A 12,803-nucleotide genomic window follows, 5' to 3' on the forward strand; every position below is an offset into this window, starting at 1 on the left:
AGATTCACTGTGTAGTCTTACTCTAAAATGAGAGCAAAACATATGCATCTCATCTAACATGAAGGGTGCTCACATGTCTACACCATGACTTTTGCCTTCAAAATGCTTGCAGGCAGGGCAATGCCACTCTGAGTAACATTAAAAGCAAAAAGACACAATTTATGTCTGTGTGTATGTTTGGTAATTACAAGCATGTATGTGAATATTGCATTTGAGTACAAGAACCAGTTGTATAAACATTATCATAAGAGCTGCTCTGAGAAATTGCTGCATTTGATATTCTTCCAGATCAGATTGGCATAAAGAATTGGGAAGGCTTAGGGTTTTCGAGCTGGTGGTGACTGTCTTTTCACTTTCCCACAAGGCTCTTGTCCTTGATGGAAGTGTGTCTGCAGGCATCTTGGTGTAGTGCCTCCTGTGGTCTGGATAGTGTCAATTAGTCTTTACAGGGCTAAGAATTCCAGCTGGGTTTGTTTTGTTTTTTCTCAAATCGTAGTCTTATACTTGAGCATACATCTCTTGCTCCATCCCATCAGACCAGTGCTTAGAAGCAGTGATGTGCTGGTTGTGTGAATGTTAAGCAGGATGCTAGATTATAAATAATTGAGCACCACCAAATTAGATGATTTAAGATAATAAGTGAGATTGAGAAAATATAAACCTTTTTGAGAATTATAAGACTATAAGTATACAGATGGGACATAAGAATGCAAACAAGATAATAAATTGCTGGCAAAAAGTTACAACGATGAAAGTGGGAGCGGGAGATGTGAGGAAGTCCAAAGAAAATGTGAAATTATGTTAAGATATATGTTATACTGTTTATTATATTTATTTTTATTGTAAACCCCAATAAATATTAAAAAAAAAAAAAAAAAGATGTGCTGGTTGTGAGCCAATAAGTGGAAGCTGAATCCTGATACAACATGGGTGTTATGTGTCCTGAGTTCCCTGTTAGGTGGGGAGATGGCCTGTTCTGGACAGTGTTGAAAGGGACCTCTTGGGGTTACTACTGGATCCAGCATTCTCACTGGAGGCTCAAGCAACTATTCCCCCTTTTCAACAGAAATGACTTGGTCACTCTGCTCCATGCTCTGGTAACTTCCAGGTTGGATTATTGCAACACATTCCACGTAGGGTTCCCCTTGGAAACTTTTAACTGGTCCAAAATGCATCATTTAGAACTCATATAACCCCTGCTTTAAAACAGCTGTGCTTGTTACCAGTTTATTTCAGGGACCAGTTCAGAGTGCTCATGTCAGCATTCAAAGCCCTAAATAACTTAGGTCCAAATATCTGAAAGACCACCTACTTTTTTACATACTCTGTCAGGGATTGAGATTGGCAGATGGGTCCCTTTAGGTAATTTTGCCACCCATTGAAGTTCCAGTAGGGGGGGTTGCCCAGGAGAAGACAGTCCCTAAGCTCTGAATTCCCTCCTCACAGAGTGGTTCCTTGGCCCTTTTATTCTCAGGACCACCTCTTTACTCTGACATTGACATCTGGGAAATATTTTTCTAGTACCGACTTTGTTTTGATTGTAAGCTGTTCTAACTGATTTTAATATTGTATTTTCACACTGTTGTAACCTGCCCTGGGATAGTATGGGGAAGGGTGGGTTAGAAATCTTATCAGTAGTTATGATAGTAATGCATTCTTGCTGTGAAAAATTCTTCAACTTTTTTTGTTTTGTTGCTCACAAATCTGTTTCTCCCTTTGCTTCACAGATGTATGGGTGGATATGTGGCTTGTGGAGATTGAAGTTTTACATTCACAATAAACTTTGTTTTTTTTCTAGGAAGCAGGGTCAAAAGTGTCTTAATGCCTGATTTCTCGTAACACCTCTTTGCTTGTGTTTAACTTCAGATCGCTGTAGACATTAAAGCAGCAAAACGAGAGCTGAAGAAAGCCAGGACTGTTTTACAAATGGATGAGCTCAAGTGTCGTAAACGTGTTTTGAGGAGGTTGGGTTTTGCAACCTCCTCGGACGTCATAGAGATGAAAGGGCGAGTCGCTTGTGAAATCAGCAGGTAACATACGTTACTGTTGTAGAAAAGACAGGCGAACAGATGTTTGTATGCAGTTTTCCTCTTATCTTTGTGTAATACAGTGGGACATTCTGACACTAAGGAAAAATCTCATGTTAAAACATATGGGGGGGGCGGTATTGAAGTGATCCTAGGTTATTGAAAGTAAAACACAGGAAAAGTTTGAAGGACAGAAAAGCACAGTGAGGCTGGGATCCAGAGAACACCATGAATCCAGCAGAGCTTTGGTTTGTGTTCTTCCAAACAGCAGCCCCCACATAGCCACTTAAGCAAACTACTTTGGAAATTGTTTATTTGAAGCAGTTTATTTGAAATACTTTTACCCTACCATTTATCAGGGTGGCACCAGGTATCTCCTGCTCAAAGGAAGTAAAGTCAAAATTTGTATTGGGTGGGCCCAGTTTGTGAGCATACCTCAAACCACTGTCTGGATCCTACTTTAAAATGTGATGTCAAAGATACATGGTATCTACTCTTTAGATCCCTATATTAGTTTATAAAACAAATATTATGGTGTTTGTGTAAATCATCTAGGAGTGGCACTCACTCTCTGATAGCAACACCTTAACATATTTTGAATATTCAACACTATCAGTTGGTACAAAAAAGCTGCAAACCCAGAACAAGAATGTGAAATCTGAAACTTTATGCGACTTCTTTGTGTTCAGTGTTTAGATTCTCCAGAGTGTTCCATTACAGGAGGTGGACTCTCCTTCCTTGGAGGTTCTTAAGCAGAGCTTGGGTGTCCATCTGTCATGGATGCTTTCACTGAGATTCCTACATTGCAGGGGGTGGGACTAGATGACCCTCTGGGTCCCCTCCAAATCTATGATTGTATATTAACTTGCATCTGAAAATCAGAAGTGTTTTTTTAAAAGGTATCTTGGTTTAGCTTGGCAGAATTAACCCTATATATGTTTGTAATAGTAACCATTAGAGCATAGAAAATTATTTAGAAGCTTGGTATATGGTCCTTTTTAAATTTTGTTCTTTCTCTCCAAATAAACATGCTTAGCCAAGTTTGTTTATTCCCTTCAGTCTCATAAAATACACTGGGCAGGATTCAGCTGGTGAGTTGTTAGTGGAGGCCCTGCACCAGGGCTTCTGCTCATGCACTGGCCCCTTCCTCTTTCCCCAAGCACCCCCAGACATTGGCTGGGGGGCTGGGTGAATCTCCAGAGGAGCACATGGGAGGAGGCTAGCGGGGATCGATCCATCTAGCAAGCCAAAACCCTTACCCCCCCATAGTTCTGGCACCAAAGTGCAGTGTAGATTCTGTTCTTCTGGCTTAATCTCCTCGCTTGCTTGCTTGCTTGCTCCCTCTCTTTTTCTCATTGGTAGTGGAAGGGCACTTTCTGGGTTAAATGTCTTTATTATTAATTCTTCTGCCTTTTGAACAGAAGCTACTGATCAGTTTTCCAGAAAATTGCTTTCAAATGTATAAAAGCCGAAGAAATATCTAACACTGTCGATTGCATTTCCTCTTCCAGTGCTGATGAGCTTTTGCTGACGGAAATGATGTTCAATGGTCTTTTCAATGACTTATCTGCAGAACAAGCAACTGCTTTACTAAGCTGCTTTGTATTTCAAGAAAATGTAAGTTCAGTTTGCATAACCAGAAAAACCTAAATTTGATCAGCCGTAATTTATATCTAAATGAATGTTTTGTTCTACCTTGCTTTCTAGCCAGAAAAGGGGGCTAAAAAGCATTTGTAAAACTAATATACAATCCTAGATTCAAGGTTCATTAAGCTACAAAAATGGGCATGGTACATGCAGGATCAGACACTACCATGCAGGGAGGGCAAGAGAGTGCTGGACCTTCACTGGGTTGAGATTTCCTCCTGATAAGTAACACCAGAGGAAGCTGGAAACGGTCAACATACAGAACCAGAGCAGAGAAAAAGGAGTTTAAATGGCACCCACAACAATCAAGACATCTTCTTCTACTGAGTTCCTTGTCTCAAAATGATTTTTTAAAAACTCAGTTGTTTTTATTTTAATTTTCCTAGCTGTTTTTATTTTAATTTTCCTATATTATAAAGTGCATTCCAAAAGTGTCATTGGTCAGGATCCAGAAAGTTTTATGGATGAGAAGAAAGCAGTTCTGTACATTCACAAAGAAGTTTCTGGTTTCTGTTCTCCCCCACACCCTAAAACTGTGTTGTCCTGCATTGCATCCCATATTGCTGCCAAAGGAGCCCCTGCCCCTCTGAAGAACATAAGCGGAAGTGGATGTGCCCATGAAACACCCAAAGTTTTTGCATATATTCAGTAGAGAGGAAAATGACACTTCTCTGAAAGGCGGAAATGAAAATGCCAAATAAATAAGTATCAGAAACTGAGGTGGAATCCACTGTTGTGCAGGTGGACTTCTTCTCAGTGTGTGACTTTGCTTTCCTCTCCTCCCACTTCAGCCCCCTACGCACCCCCCAGAATCTGCTCTGGAGGGGTCCCCTAATCATCTGGAGCAGGTACTGAGGGCATGTGGCAGGCTGCATAGAAGAGGAAGGTGAAGGCTGTTCTACTTTTGCATGGCCAGTGTTCAGTATTTCTTTCCCCTCGTCATTCAGTTGCATTTTTCAGTGATAAATTATTTGTAATCACTGGCTTCTATGTCAAATATCTAAAGAGCATTTTTGAAATTCTGTGGTTCAGTGGTAATCTCAAAGTTTATTTTTGTTCCAAGTAGATGTGTTGTAATATATTGGCATTGGGATAATATTTCACTGAAAAGAAGTCCAGAGGCCCATATTCTGGACTGAAGTTTGGCACTACTCTTATTATTGGTCTATTTTCTGTAAAAGAAGCTTTCTTAGGAGTGTTAAAGGATTGATGAGCACACTCCACCAAGCATTTGATCTCACACATTCTCTGCTTGTTTCAGACTTTGTGCACCAGCTACATAACTTGTGGTCTTTAGAGAAAAAATTATAAATTAAATAATGCCAAATGAATGGATATTGATGCTTTCTTCATCTTTTTTTCAGTCTAGTGAAATGCCCAAACTAACAGAACAGTTGGCAGGCCCCCTTCGCCAAATGCAGGTAAACTTCAGCAGATTTTTCTGGCATAGGAAATGCCACATTCATTACTAAATGGTTTTACAAGCCATTAAAAGTCCATTACCTTCCCTTTCCTGCTCTGCAACCTAAACGTACTCCATAGTATGTATTTGAGATATTGCACCGGCACAGCTCTTGACATGCCTACACATCATGCTAGCTTGGTACATTTAAAAATTAAATTTTATGGGGTGTTTGGGATGATATAATCCAAAATCTTTCTTGATATCTTTTAAAGTTTGTCTTTAAATTTTAACACCATTAAGATAGCTTGAGGGTGAGGGGAGGGCTTTTGGAATATTTTATCCAATGAGGGTTTTTGCATACTAGTGACTTATCCAATATGGTTTTTGTATACCAGTGAGCTACATGAGCCTGTTAAACTAGCATTTTCTTCTATGTTTACTTATGAAGGCCCATGAAGACATCTGCCTGGCAGTCTCCACTTCCTCAGTGGCTGCATTTAGATTAACAAACCAAGATACTGCTTTGTAAACTGCCTGGACATTTTTAATCAGAAATCCGTCTATAAATGTTGCAAAACAATTATCCCTCATACATCTCACACACAGCTGCTCTGCTCCTCTCATCAGGAGCCAGGAAATCTCCAGTTAACTAGTTTCCTATTACATCCAAACTGGAAGGTATGATAAATGAACAAACCAAGGTGGTTTAAATTTGTCTTAATGTCCTAACTTGTTTGGATGCCGTTAGTCATAGCTTTCTGGTTTTGATGTAAAGGAAAATGATCACTATCTGATGTGTTCCTGGCTTGCTCACTTGTTTGAAGCGAGGAGTGAAGCAGGTATGTATGAGGCAACACAATCAATGTGCCAGTGTGGTGTAGTGGTTAAGAGCGGTAGTCTCATGATCTGGGGAACCGGGTTCGCGTCTCCGCTCCTCCACATGCAGCTGCTGGGTGACCTTGGGCTAGTCATACTTCTCTGAAGTCTCTCAGACCCACTCACCTCACAGAGTGTTTGTTGTGGGGGAGGAAGGGAAAGGAGAATGTTAGCTGCTTTGAGACTCCTTAAAGGGAGTGAAAGGCGGGATATCAAATCCAAACTCCCTCTCCTTCTTCTTCTTCTTATTTCCCTTCATGTACCTGCGTGGGCCTTAAGTTACTCGACAGAGACCTTGGTCTAGGTGGCCCTGGGAAATGAGGTGAAGTGGGTGGCAGCTGGGAAGTGTAGCTTCTTGCCCATGGCACCCTGACTGGGAAGTTGACTCCATGGAGCAGCTCTCCTGGCTCTATGGTCTTTTTAGCACCAGACCTTTGTATTTCTTCAGGCTTTTTATACAACTAATGTGTCAACAGAGTCTTAGCTTTCGGTGCAAGTTGTTTTCTTTTTCAAATTGAGCTTCTTGTCAGTTGTATTTTCCCTTATCAGAAATGATGTTTTTAATCTTGTTTTTGAACATTGCATTTTCTTGTTCTTTTGTAAGCTACCTGCGGAACAAGCGGGCCATATAAATCTAGCGCTGCTGCCACTGAAAAAAATAATCTCAGCTTGTTAACAGTCAATTGTCTGGCGTGCATATTTCAGGAAGATAACTTTCATTTGGTTTGTCTCTTTAAAGGAATGTGCAAAAAGAATCGCTAAAGTGTCAGCAGAAGCTAAATTGGAAATTGACGAGGAAAACTACCTGAATTCGTTTAGGCCGAACTTGATGGATGTCGTGCACACATGGGCCAATGGAGCAACGTTTGCTCACATATGCAAAATGACAGATGTCTTTGAAGGTGCGTGCACTTGTATTACTACTGATGCATCAGAGGTGTGGGATGGTAGGATAGTACAGTTGTTTGCATGACAACAGTCCCCTCCACTGAGGCCTCCTAATCAGCAGCCTGTGGGAGAATCTTTCTCTCTTGTCTCTCCTCCACATGGCATGCTTTCTGCTCCTATTCTTTTTTCTCTTTCTCCCCAGTGTGTCCCTTGTGTTCTGTATCTCTCAATGTGCATAAATGTAGACAGCCTGATCCTTGGTTCCATTGAATTCAGTGAAGCCTACTCAAATGTCAACTATGCATAGGATCGAAACTGTCTTTTAACTGTCTTGTGTGGTTGGTACAAGAGGGAGAATGAGAAGTTGTTGTTGCACCTTGTCCCAGGTGCTTTGATTGCTTCCCAGCCACTAGCCATTTCTGCTATCTTTGCACTGATGGCATGGATTGTGTGCTGTAGCAGTCATCACTTTGGAGGCAGCAGAAATGTTATTGGGGGTAAAGAATAAGAGAGGCTTGAAGTCACTTGTGTCATATACACAATTTATTTGGTTGCAGTGAAGCAGGCAATCAATTCTGTGGATGGTTGCATTTGCAAATGCCAAATAAAAATGTCCCCCACCCTCCTTTCCCATGCAGATAGGTAGTAGCAGTAAGTCTTGCCCAATAAGTGAACTTTTTGCTGCTAGCTGGAGACGGAGACTTGCTCGATGGGCCAAGTTTGACATGCAGCATCAGGCAGGGTGGGATAATTAAGCTTTGTAAGCTGCCCACAGTAGCAATTTTCATTGGTAGGGTAGAAATTATATAAAACACAGACAAGGCACTGACCATAGTAGCATAACCCCAAACCACCATCACACCCATTTTTGCAAACGCAGAGTAAATGGCACATTCTTGTTTCCATATGGCAGATAAGCAATCCCTTTAACAGAAGGAGTAAATACTGAGAGAAAGGCACTTTTTCTCTTTGTCATGACAAAGTCCATCTTAAGTGAAATTTCAGTGGCCATGTACATCATGTTGTGGTTGAGAGACTGGAAAGTAGAAAGTTCATATAGTTCAGTATGTCTAGCAGAAAGGCAGATGGAGTATATTTAAATGTCCTTTACTCCATACACACATCCTCTGTTTTAACTATACAAAAATGCTTCTGTGGATGTAAAAGTGTTCTTGGTTGCATTTTCATAATGAGCCCTGTAAGAGAAGTCAGTCTATACAACCAAAGTGATGGTTTGCTCAGAATACAGCATGCAGCAAACCCTTGGAGGATATATCCCAGCTTCTTTTGGCTCAGACTTCTGTCTTTTTGGTAATTGACTCCAGGTGGCTTTTTACTAGAGTTGCTGGATCCGGAATCAAATGATTAAATTTAATCTCTTGCTGAGACTGGCTGATAAAACTTTGATTTCATTTCTTTTTAACTTACAAACTGAGAAGAACACACATTCCTAGCCTATAGATTTCCACACCTTATACCTGCTCCACCATGTATCTAAATGTATCCCATAATCTTTGAAATGAAGCCATTCATTTTCTTCATGTACACACTACAAAAATATGCAGGAGGTTAGGAAGAAGGAAGCTTGGTACCCTACTTCTTATGATGGGGTAGTCTGAGAACTGCAATGAGAAGTCTGTGCAAGAAGAATAAGTTAAAACCATTGCCTTAGGTTGACTTATAGGTGATAACGTTAGTTGGAACCCATCTTTTCTGATAACACAAGTTAGGAAAATTAATATTCATGACCTTATGATTATCTGTTTGGGGGGAAACTATAGGACTGAGATGTTTCAGTCCTGCTTGAGTAGACAGCTTTACAACTACCTGGTAGAAAAGGATCTGCTATTCCTCATTAGAAAATGTCTGCTTTTACTGCAAGCCCTTTTTTGCTCATGCAGGGAGCATAATACGCTGTATGAGGCGGCTAGAAGAATTGCTTCGACAGATGTGTCAAGCAGCAAAGGCCATTGGAAACACAGAACTGGAAAACAAATTTGCAGAAGGTCTGTATGTTCAGCTTCTTATAAATTGCATGCATCTTGAAATGTAGAGTCTTTTCACAGGCAATTTTAAATTTCTTAAACAAGTCAGAGTGTCCCTAATGTATTAATGGTAGGTTCCATGTATCCTTTATCTGCTGTGATCCAATTCTTTATGGAGCAGATAACTGGAAAGCCCTTGATGTCTCCACAGCCCCCTCAAACTAGTTATACACACATTTGAGATGGAAACTGGGGAAATGATACTCAATTTGAAATTGATACTGAGCTTCAACTCAGGTGCATTGTTAATATATCCCCTGTTGCTAGTATCGGCAATAGGTACAGCTACTCTTATGACATATTATTTTCTTCCCTTAACAGGCATTACCAAAATCAAGAGAGATATTGTATTTGCTGCAAGTCTTTACCTATAAGTATTGTCCTGGCACAGCGTTTGAACATCACTCATTATTCTTCAGAGCCAGAAGTGTAAAGTTAGCAACAGAATCTGCCAATCCTTCCCAAGCAGGAGAGATGCTTAACATTCTTGTATGTATTTCACCATAAGCCTCATGCTAGCAAGCATATTACATACTATTGCTGTTTGTACATAAGTGTTACCACATTATTTTTAATTAAAAAAAACTGCCAGAATACTGTGTGTTTAAAGCAAAAGCTTGAACCAATAGAGATTTAAAGTTTAGATACCTAAGTGTTACTATATACATGTAAAGTGAGCATCCAAGAAGTATAATAGCAGCAGCAGTCCCTTCAAGAGGCATTTAATTTATTTCTTTACATAGGTCAGAAATGCTTGACGTTTTCTTTTTATAGAAGGGGAGATTCCACAGGGTAATAGCTGTTGACTTTATCATGGCTGGTGATTACTGCCATAGTGATTTCCACTGGTAGGTGTCTCGTGTAAGGTTGTGTGTGAATCTTCTTCCTCCTTCTGTTTAAATGTATGACCTCTGTCTTTGAAGAAATCAGATACATACACAACCTGGATAGACAAATTGAACACATTAGGCAGTGAGACAGCTGTCAGAGAGAGACAGTACAACAAAATGATTCTTTAAATATGCCTAATAGGTCTGGGCAGTATACCAATAAATTGTCTGAAACTGGTATGGCAATCAGATTGCCATACCGGCTTCAGACATTTTGAGCTGGCAATACATTGTGGTGGTTGGGGAGCTGAGGGCCACAGCACAATGGTAGCTTCACCTGGTGGTATATCGCAGGTGAAGCAGCCACTGCTCCTGAGTCCCTCTGCCACCATACAGCAGATAGTTTTTTTAAACTTCTCCACTCTCCCACAAGCTGGAGGTGGATGGCTTATTCAGCTGAGAAGCAGGCTTCCTTAAACAGTCCCCACAAGCCAGAGTGGGGGCTCAGCTGTGCGCTCCCTCAGCAGAGCAGTTTAAAGAAGCTGTGCGTCTGAACCGCCTTTGCACAGGGATGTGGGTGGGCTACCTCTTGCCAAGGCAAGTGTTCACAGGGCTGCCTTGGCACAGGTGGAGCTAGGACTACTCCTTCCAGGCGCCAGGCGTTGGAGGAAGAAGCAGTTTTTCCCACCCGATGCCGACAGGAAGAGGCAGAAACTGCACACCATGACAATAATCGTCTCCATGGCCAGTAATTGCCTTCTTCCTCCCTGCCTCCTTTCCAACATTGTAACATACCACCGTATCAGGAAGTTTAGTTGGTGGTATATACAGTGTTGGAAAACAGGTATTGACTAGCTCAAATTGCCTGCCTTTCAGACAGAGAGGTAGACAGAGCTTGAGAAGGTGATTGCCTACAACCTTCTCACACTTCATCTGCAGGGCTGCCTCTGGTTTACGTGAGCCGGAGGGTGGGTGCTTAATCAGCTGAGGGATGGGTGGGAGGCTGCCCACCCCGCAGCTGATCAAGCCTCCATACACGCAGAGGCACCCAGCACTCTAGGCAATGTATCTCGGTTGAACCTTCATCCCCTAAGGTGGGGAGAAAGCAGCAGCTGAGATATGCTGATATATCATGATGTTGACAATATAGCGTGGTATTTACCGTATTTTTCGCTCTACAACACGCACCCGACTATAACACGCACGTAGTTTTTAGAGGAGGAAAACAAGAAAAAAAATATTCTAAACGAAACAGTGGATGTATGATTTTTGTGGTTCATGCTGTGGCCACAGACATGTGATCTGACAGTGAGTTTGGAGTAGCCCAATGCAAAAATCCTGAGGATCCATGTGGATCCATGCTTTGTAACCACGTTTTTGCACCACTGCGGCCCCAGGCAACAGTGGGTGCGTGATTTTTTTGGTGCAAGCTGTAGCCATGGACATGCTATATAATCTGATGGTGAATTTGGGGTGACCCAGTGCAAAAATCCTGAGGATCCATGTGGATCAGTGCTTTGTAACCACGTTTTAAGTGGGGAGGGAAGGAAAAGCACTCAAGGGAGAAGAAGCACGCGTGGGGTGGGTGGAGAAGGATGCTGCTAATAATGTAGGAGAGGGGTATAAGAGGAGAAGGCTCCTCTCCTCTCCCACTTTGCTCCTTTAAAACAAGCAGGCTCTGCTTTTCTCCCTCCTCCCCGGTCATCCCCGGCTTAGCGAGCTGAAAAACTTTGCTGCTATTTAGCGAGCTGAGTGGGGAGGAGAGAGGGACAGAGAGCCTGCTTGCTTTAAAGGAACCAACCTCTCCCGCTTTGCTCCTTTAAAGCAAGCAGGCTCTCTGTCTCTCTCTCCTCCCCACTCAGCAGCTCTTCTCCCGCTTTGCTGTTTCAAAGCGAGCCACGAAGGAGGGAACGAAGGGGAACCATGGATCCTGTGCTCACAACTGCAGCAGATTCCCCCCCCCCCCCCGCCACCCGTAGGCATTCCCTCCATAACACGCACAGACATTTCCCCTTACTTTCTAGGAGGAAAAAAGTGAGTGTTATGGTGCAAAAAATACGGTAACTGCTGATATATCACGATGTTGAAAACCACATATTGCCCAGTCCTAATGCCTAACTTCTGCAGCATGTTTATAGGCACTTCAGGCTTCTTTCATCTTTGTTGTCAGAAAGGGAAGTGGGGCAAGTGCCAATAATCTATGCATGCTAGTCCCAATTGGAAAGTCTTTCACTTTTGTAAATAGTTTTGGGAAGAGAGATGTACCCTAACCCAGCCATACATCATGGTTTCTAAAGGAGGAGTGGAAAAAGAAACATTGACACTGGGAGTAGTGAATATACTACCTTTTCCCCATCTCACCACTGTCCCATGGAAACTACAGGAAGCCAGCACTGAACTCGTCAGGAGTGTGCAGACATCCTCCCTCCACCCCGTTTCATCATCAAGTCAGCAAAAATAGTTTTGTCAGAAAGCTATATTGATCAAATGGTAGAGTAACTTTGCATGGACTTACAATAAGTATAGCTACCAGTGCTCCCTGGATAAGTCCGGTCAACACATCACTCCAGTGATGTTTGTAATCAGAAATACGGGAGAGGCCCACGTAGATGGATGCTGCAATAAGACCGAACTGAGCCGTAGGACGCACAAGTCTTGCCCAATCGCCTTTCATTCTGGCCTGAAGATAAAGCTAAAACCAAAGGGACAAAAGTTTAGAAGTACAGAAGTCTAGCTAGTTAACAGGGTGGGCAGAAATAGGATGGGTCTTTTTTTAATACAGTAGTTCTAACTTGATATTCTGTTGATTTGCTAGGGACAACATTAAGTGCAATACTTTTGTACCATAATGAACATTGTGCTGAGTTGTGGCCTAATTTTACAGATGCCCTTTCTATTGAGCTTGCAAATTGGATCATATTGTGTATTGCATATTATCCACCTTTTGATTCAAGCTGCACAATGTTTCATAATATGTGAGGCATATTCTCCTTAATTATCAGCTATAGCACTAAAGGAACCATTCATTACTTCAATAGTAGCTGTGAGTAGGGAGATCCTTGCTAAACACAGGCAGGTATTCAAA

General features: G+C 41.8%; 2 protein-coding genes across 3 annotated transcripts in view; one reads left to right on the top strand and one right to left on the bottom strand.

Moving 5' to 3' along the window:
* MTREX (Mtr4 exosome RNA helicase) overlaps positions 1–9,482 on the top strand; it is a 47,594-nt gene extending 38,112 nt beyond the window's left edge. Inside the window, exons 22-27 of the mRNA XM_080972397.1 lie at positions 1,867–2,030; positions 3,539–3,644; positions 5,039–5,095; positions 6,695–6,857; positions 8,745–8,849; positions 9,210–9,482. Coding sequence (XP_080828523.1) covers positions 1,867–2,030; positions 3,539–3,644; positions 5,039–5,095; positions 6,695–6,857; positions 8,745–8,849; positions 9,210–9,262 — 648 coding nt within the window. The 3' untranslated portion in view covers positions 9,263–9,482. The remainder of the gene's footprint in view (positions 1–1,866; positions 2,031–3,538; positions 3,645–5,038; positions 5,096–6,694; positions 6,858–8,744; positions 8,850–9,209) is intronic.
* A 116-nt stretch (positions 9,483–9,598) lies between these two features.
* PLPP1 (phospholipid phosphatase 1) overlaps positions 9,599–12,803 on the bottom strand; it is a 93,040-nt gene continuing 89,835 nt past the window's right edge. For both annotated transcript variants that reach the window (XM_080973122.1, XM_080973121.1), the window contains exons 5-6: positions 12,234–12,410; positions 9,599–9,831 (exon numbers count right to left, since the gene is read on the bottom strand). In XM_080973122.1, coding sequence (XP_080829248.1) covers positions 9,700–9,831; positions 12,234–12,410 — 309 coding nt within the window. In that variant the 3' untranslated portion in view covers positions 9,599–9,699. The remainder of the gene's footprint in view (positions 9,832–12,233; positions 12,411–12,803) is intronic.

Source organism: Podarcis pityusensis, assembly GCF_964106645.2.
Source record: "Podarcis pityusensis genome assembly, chromosome: 11".
Taxonomy (NCBI): Eukaryota; Metazoa; Chordata; class Lepidosauria; order Squamata; family Lacertidae; genus Podarcis; species Podarcis pityusensis.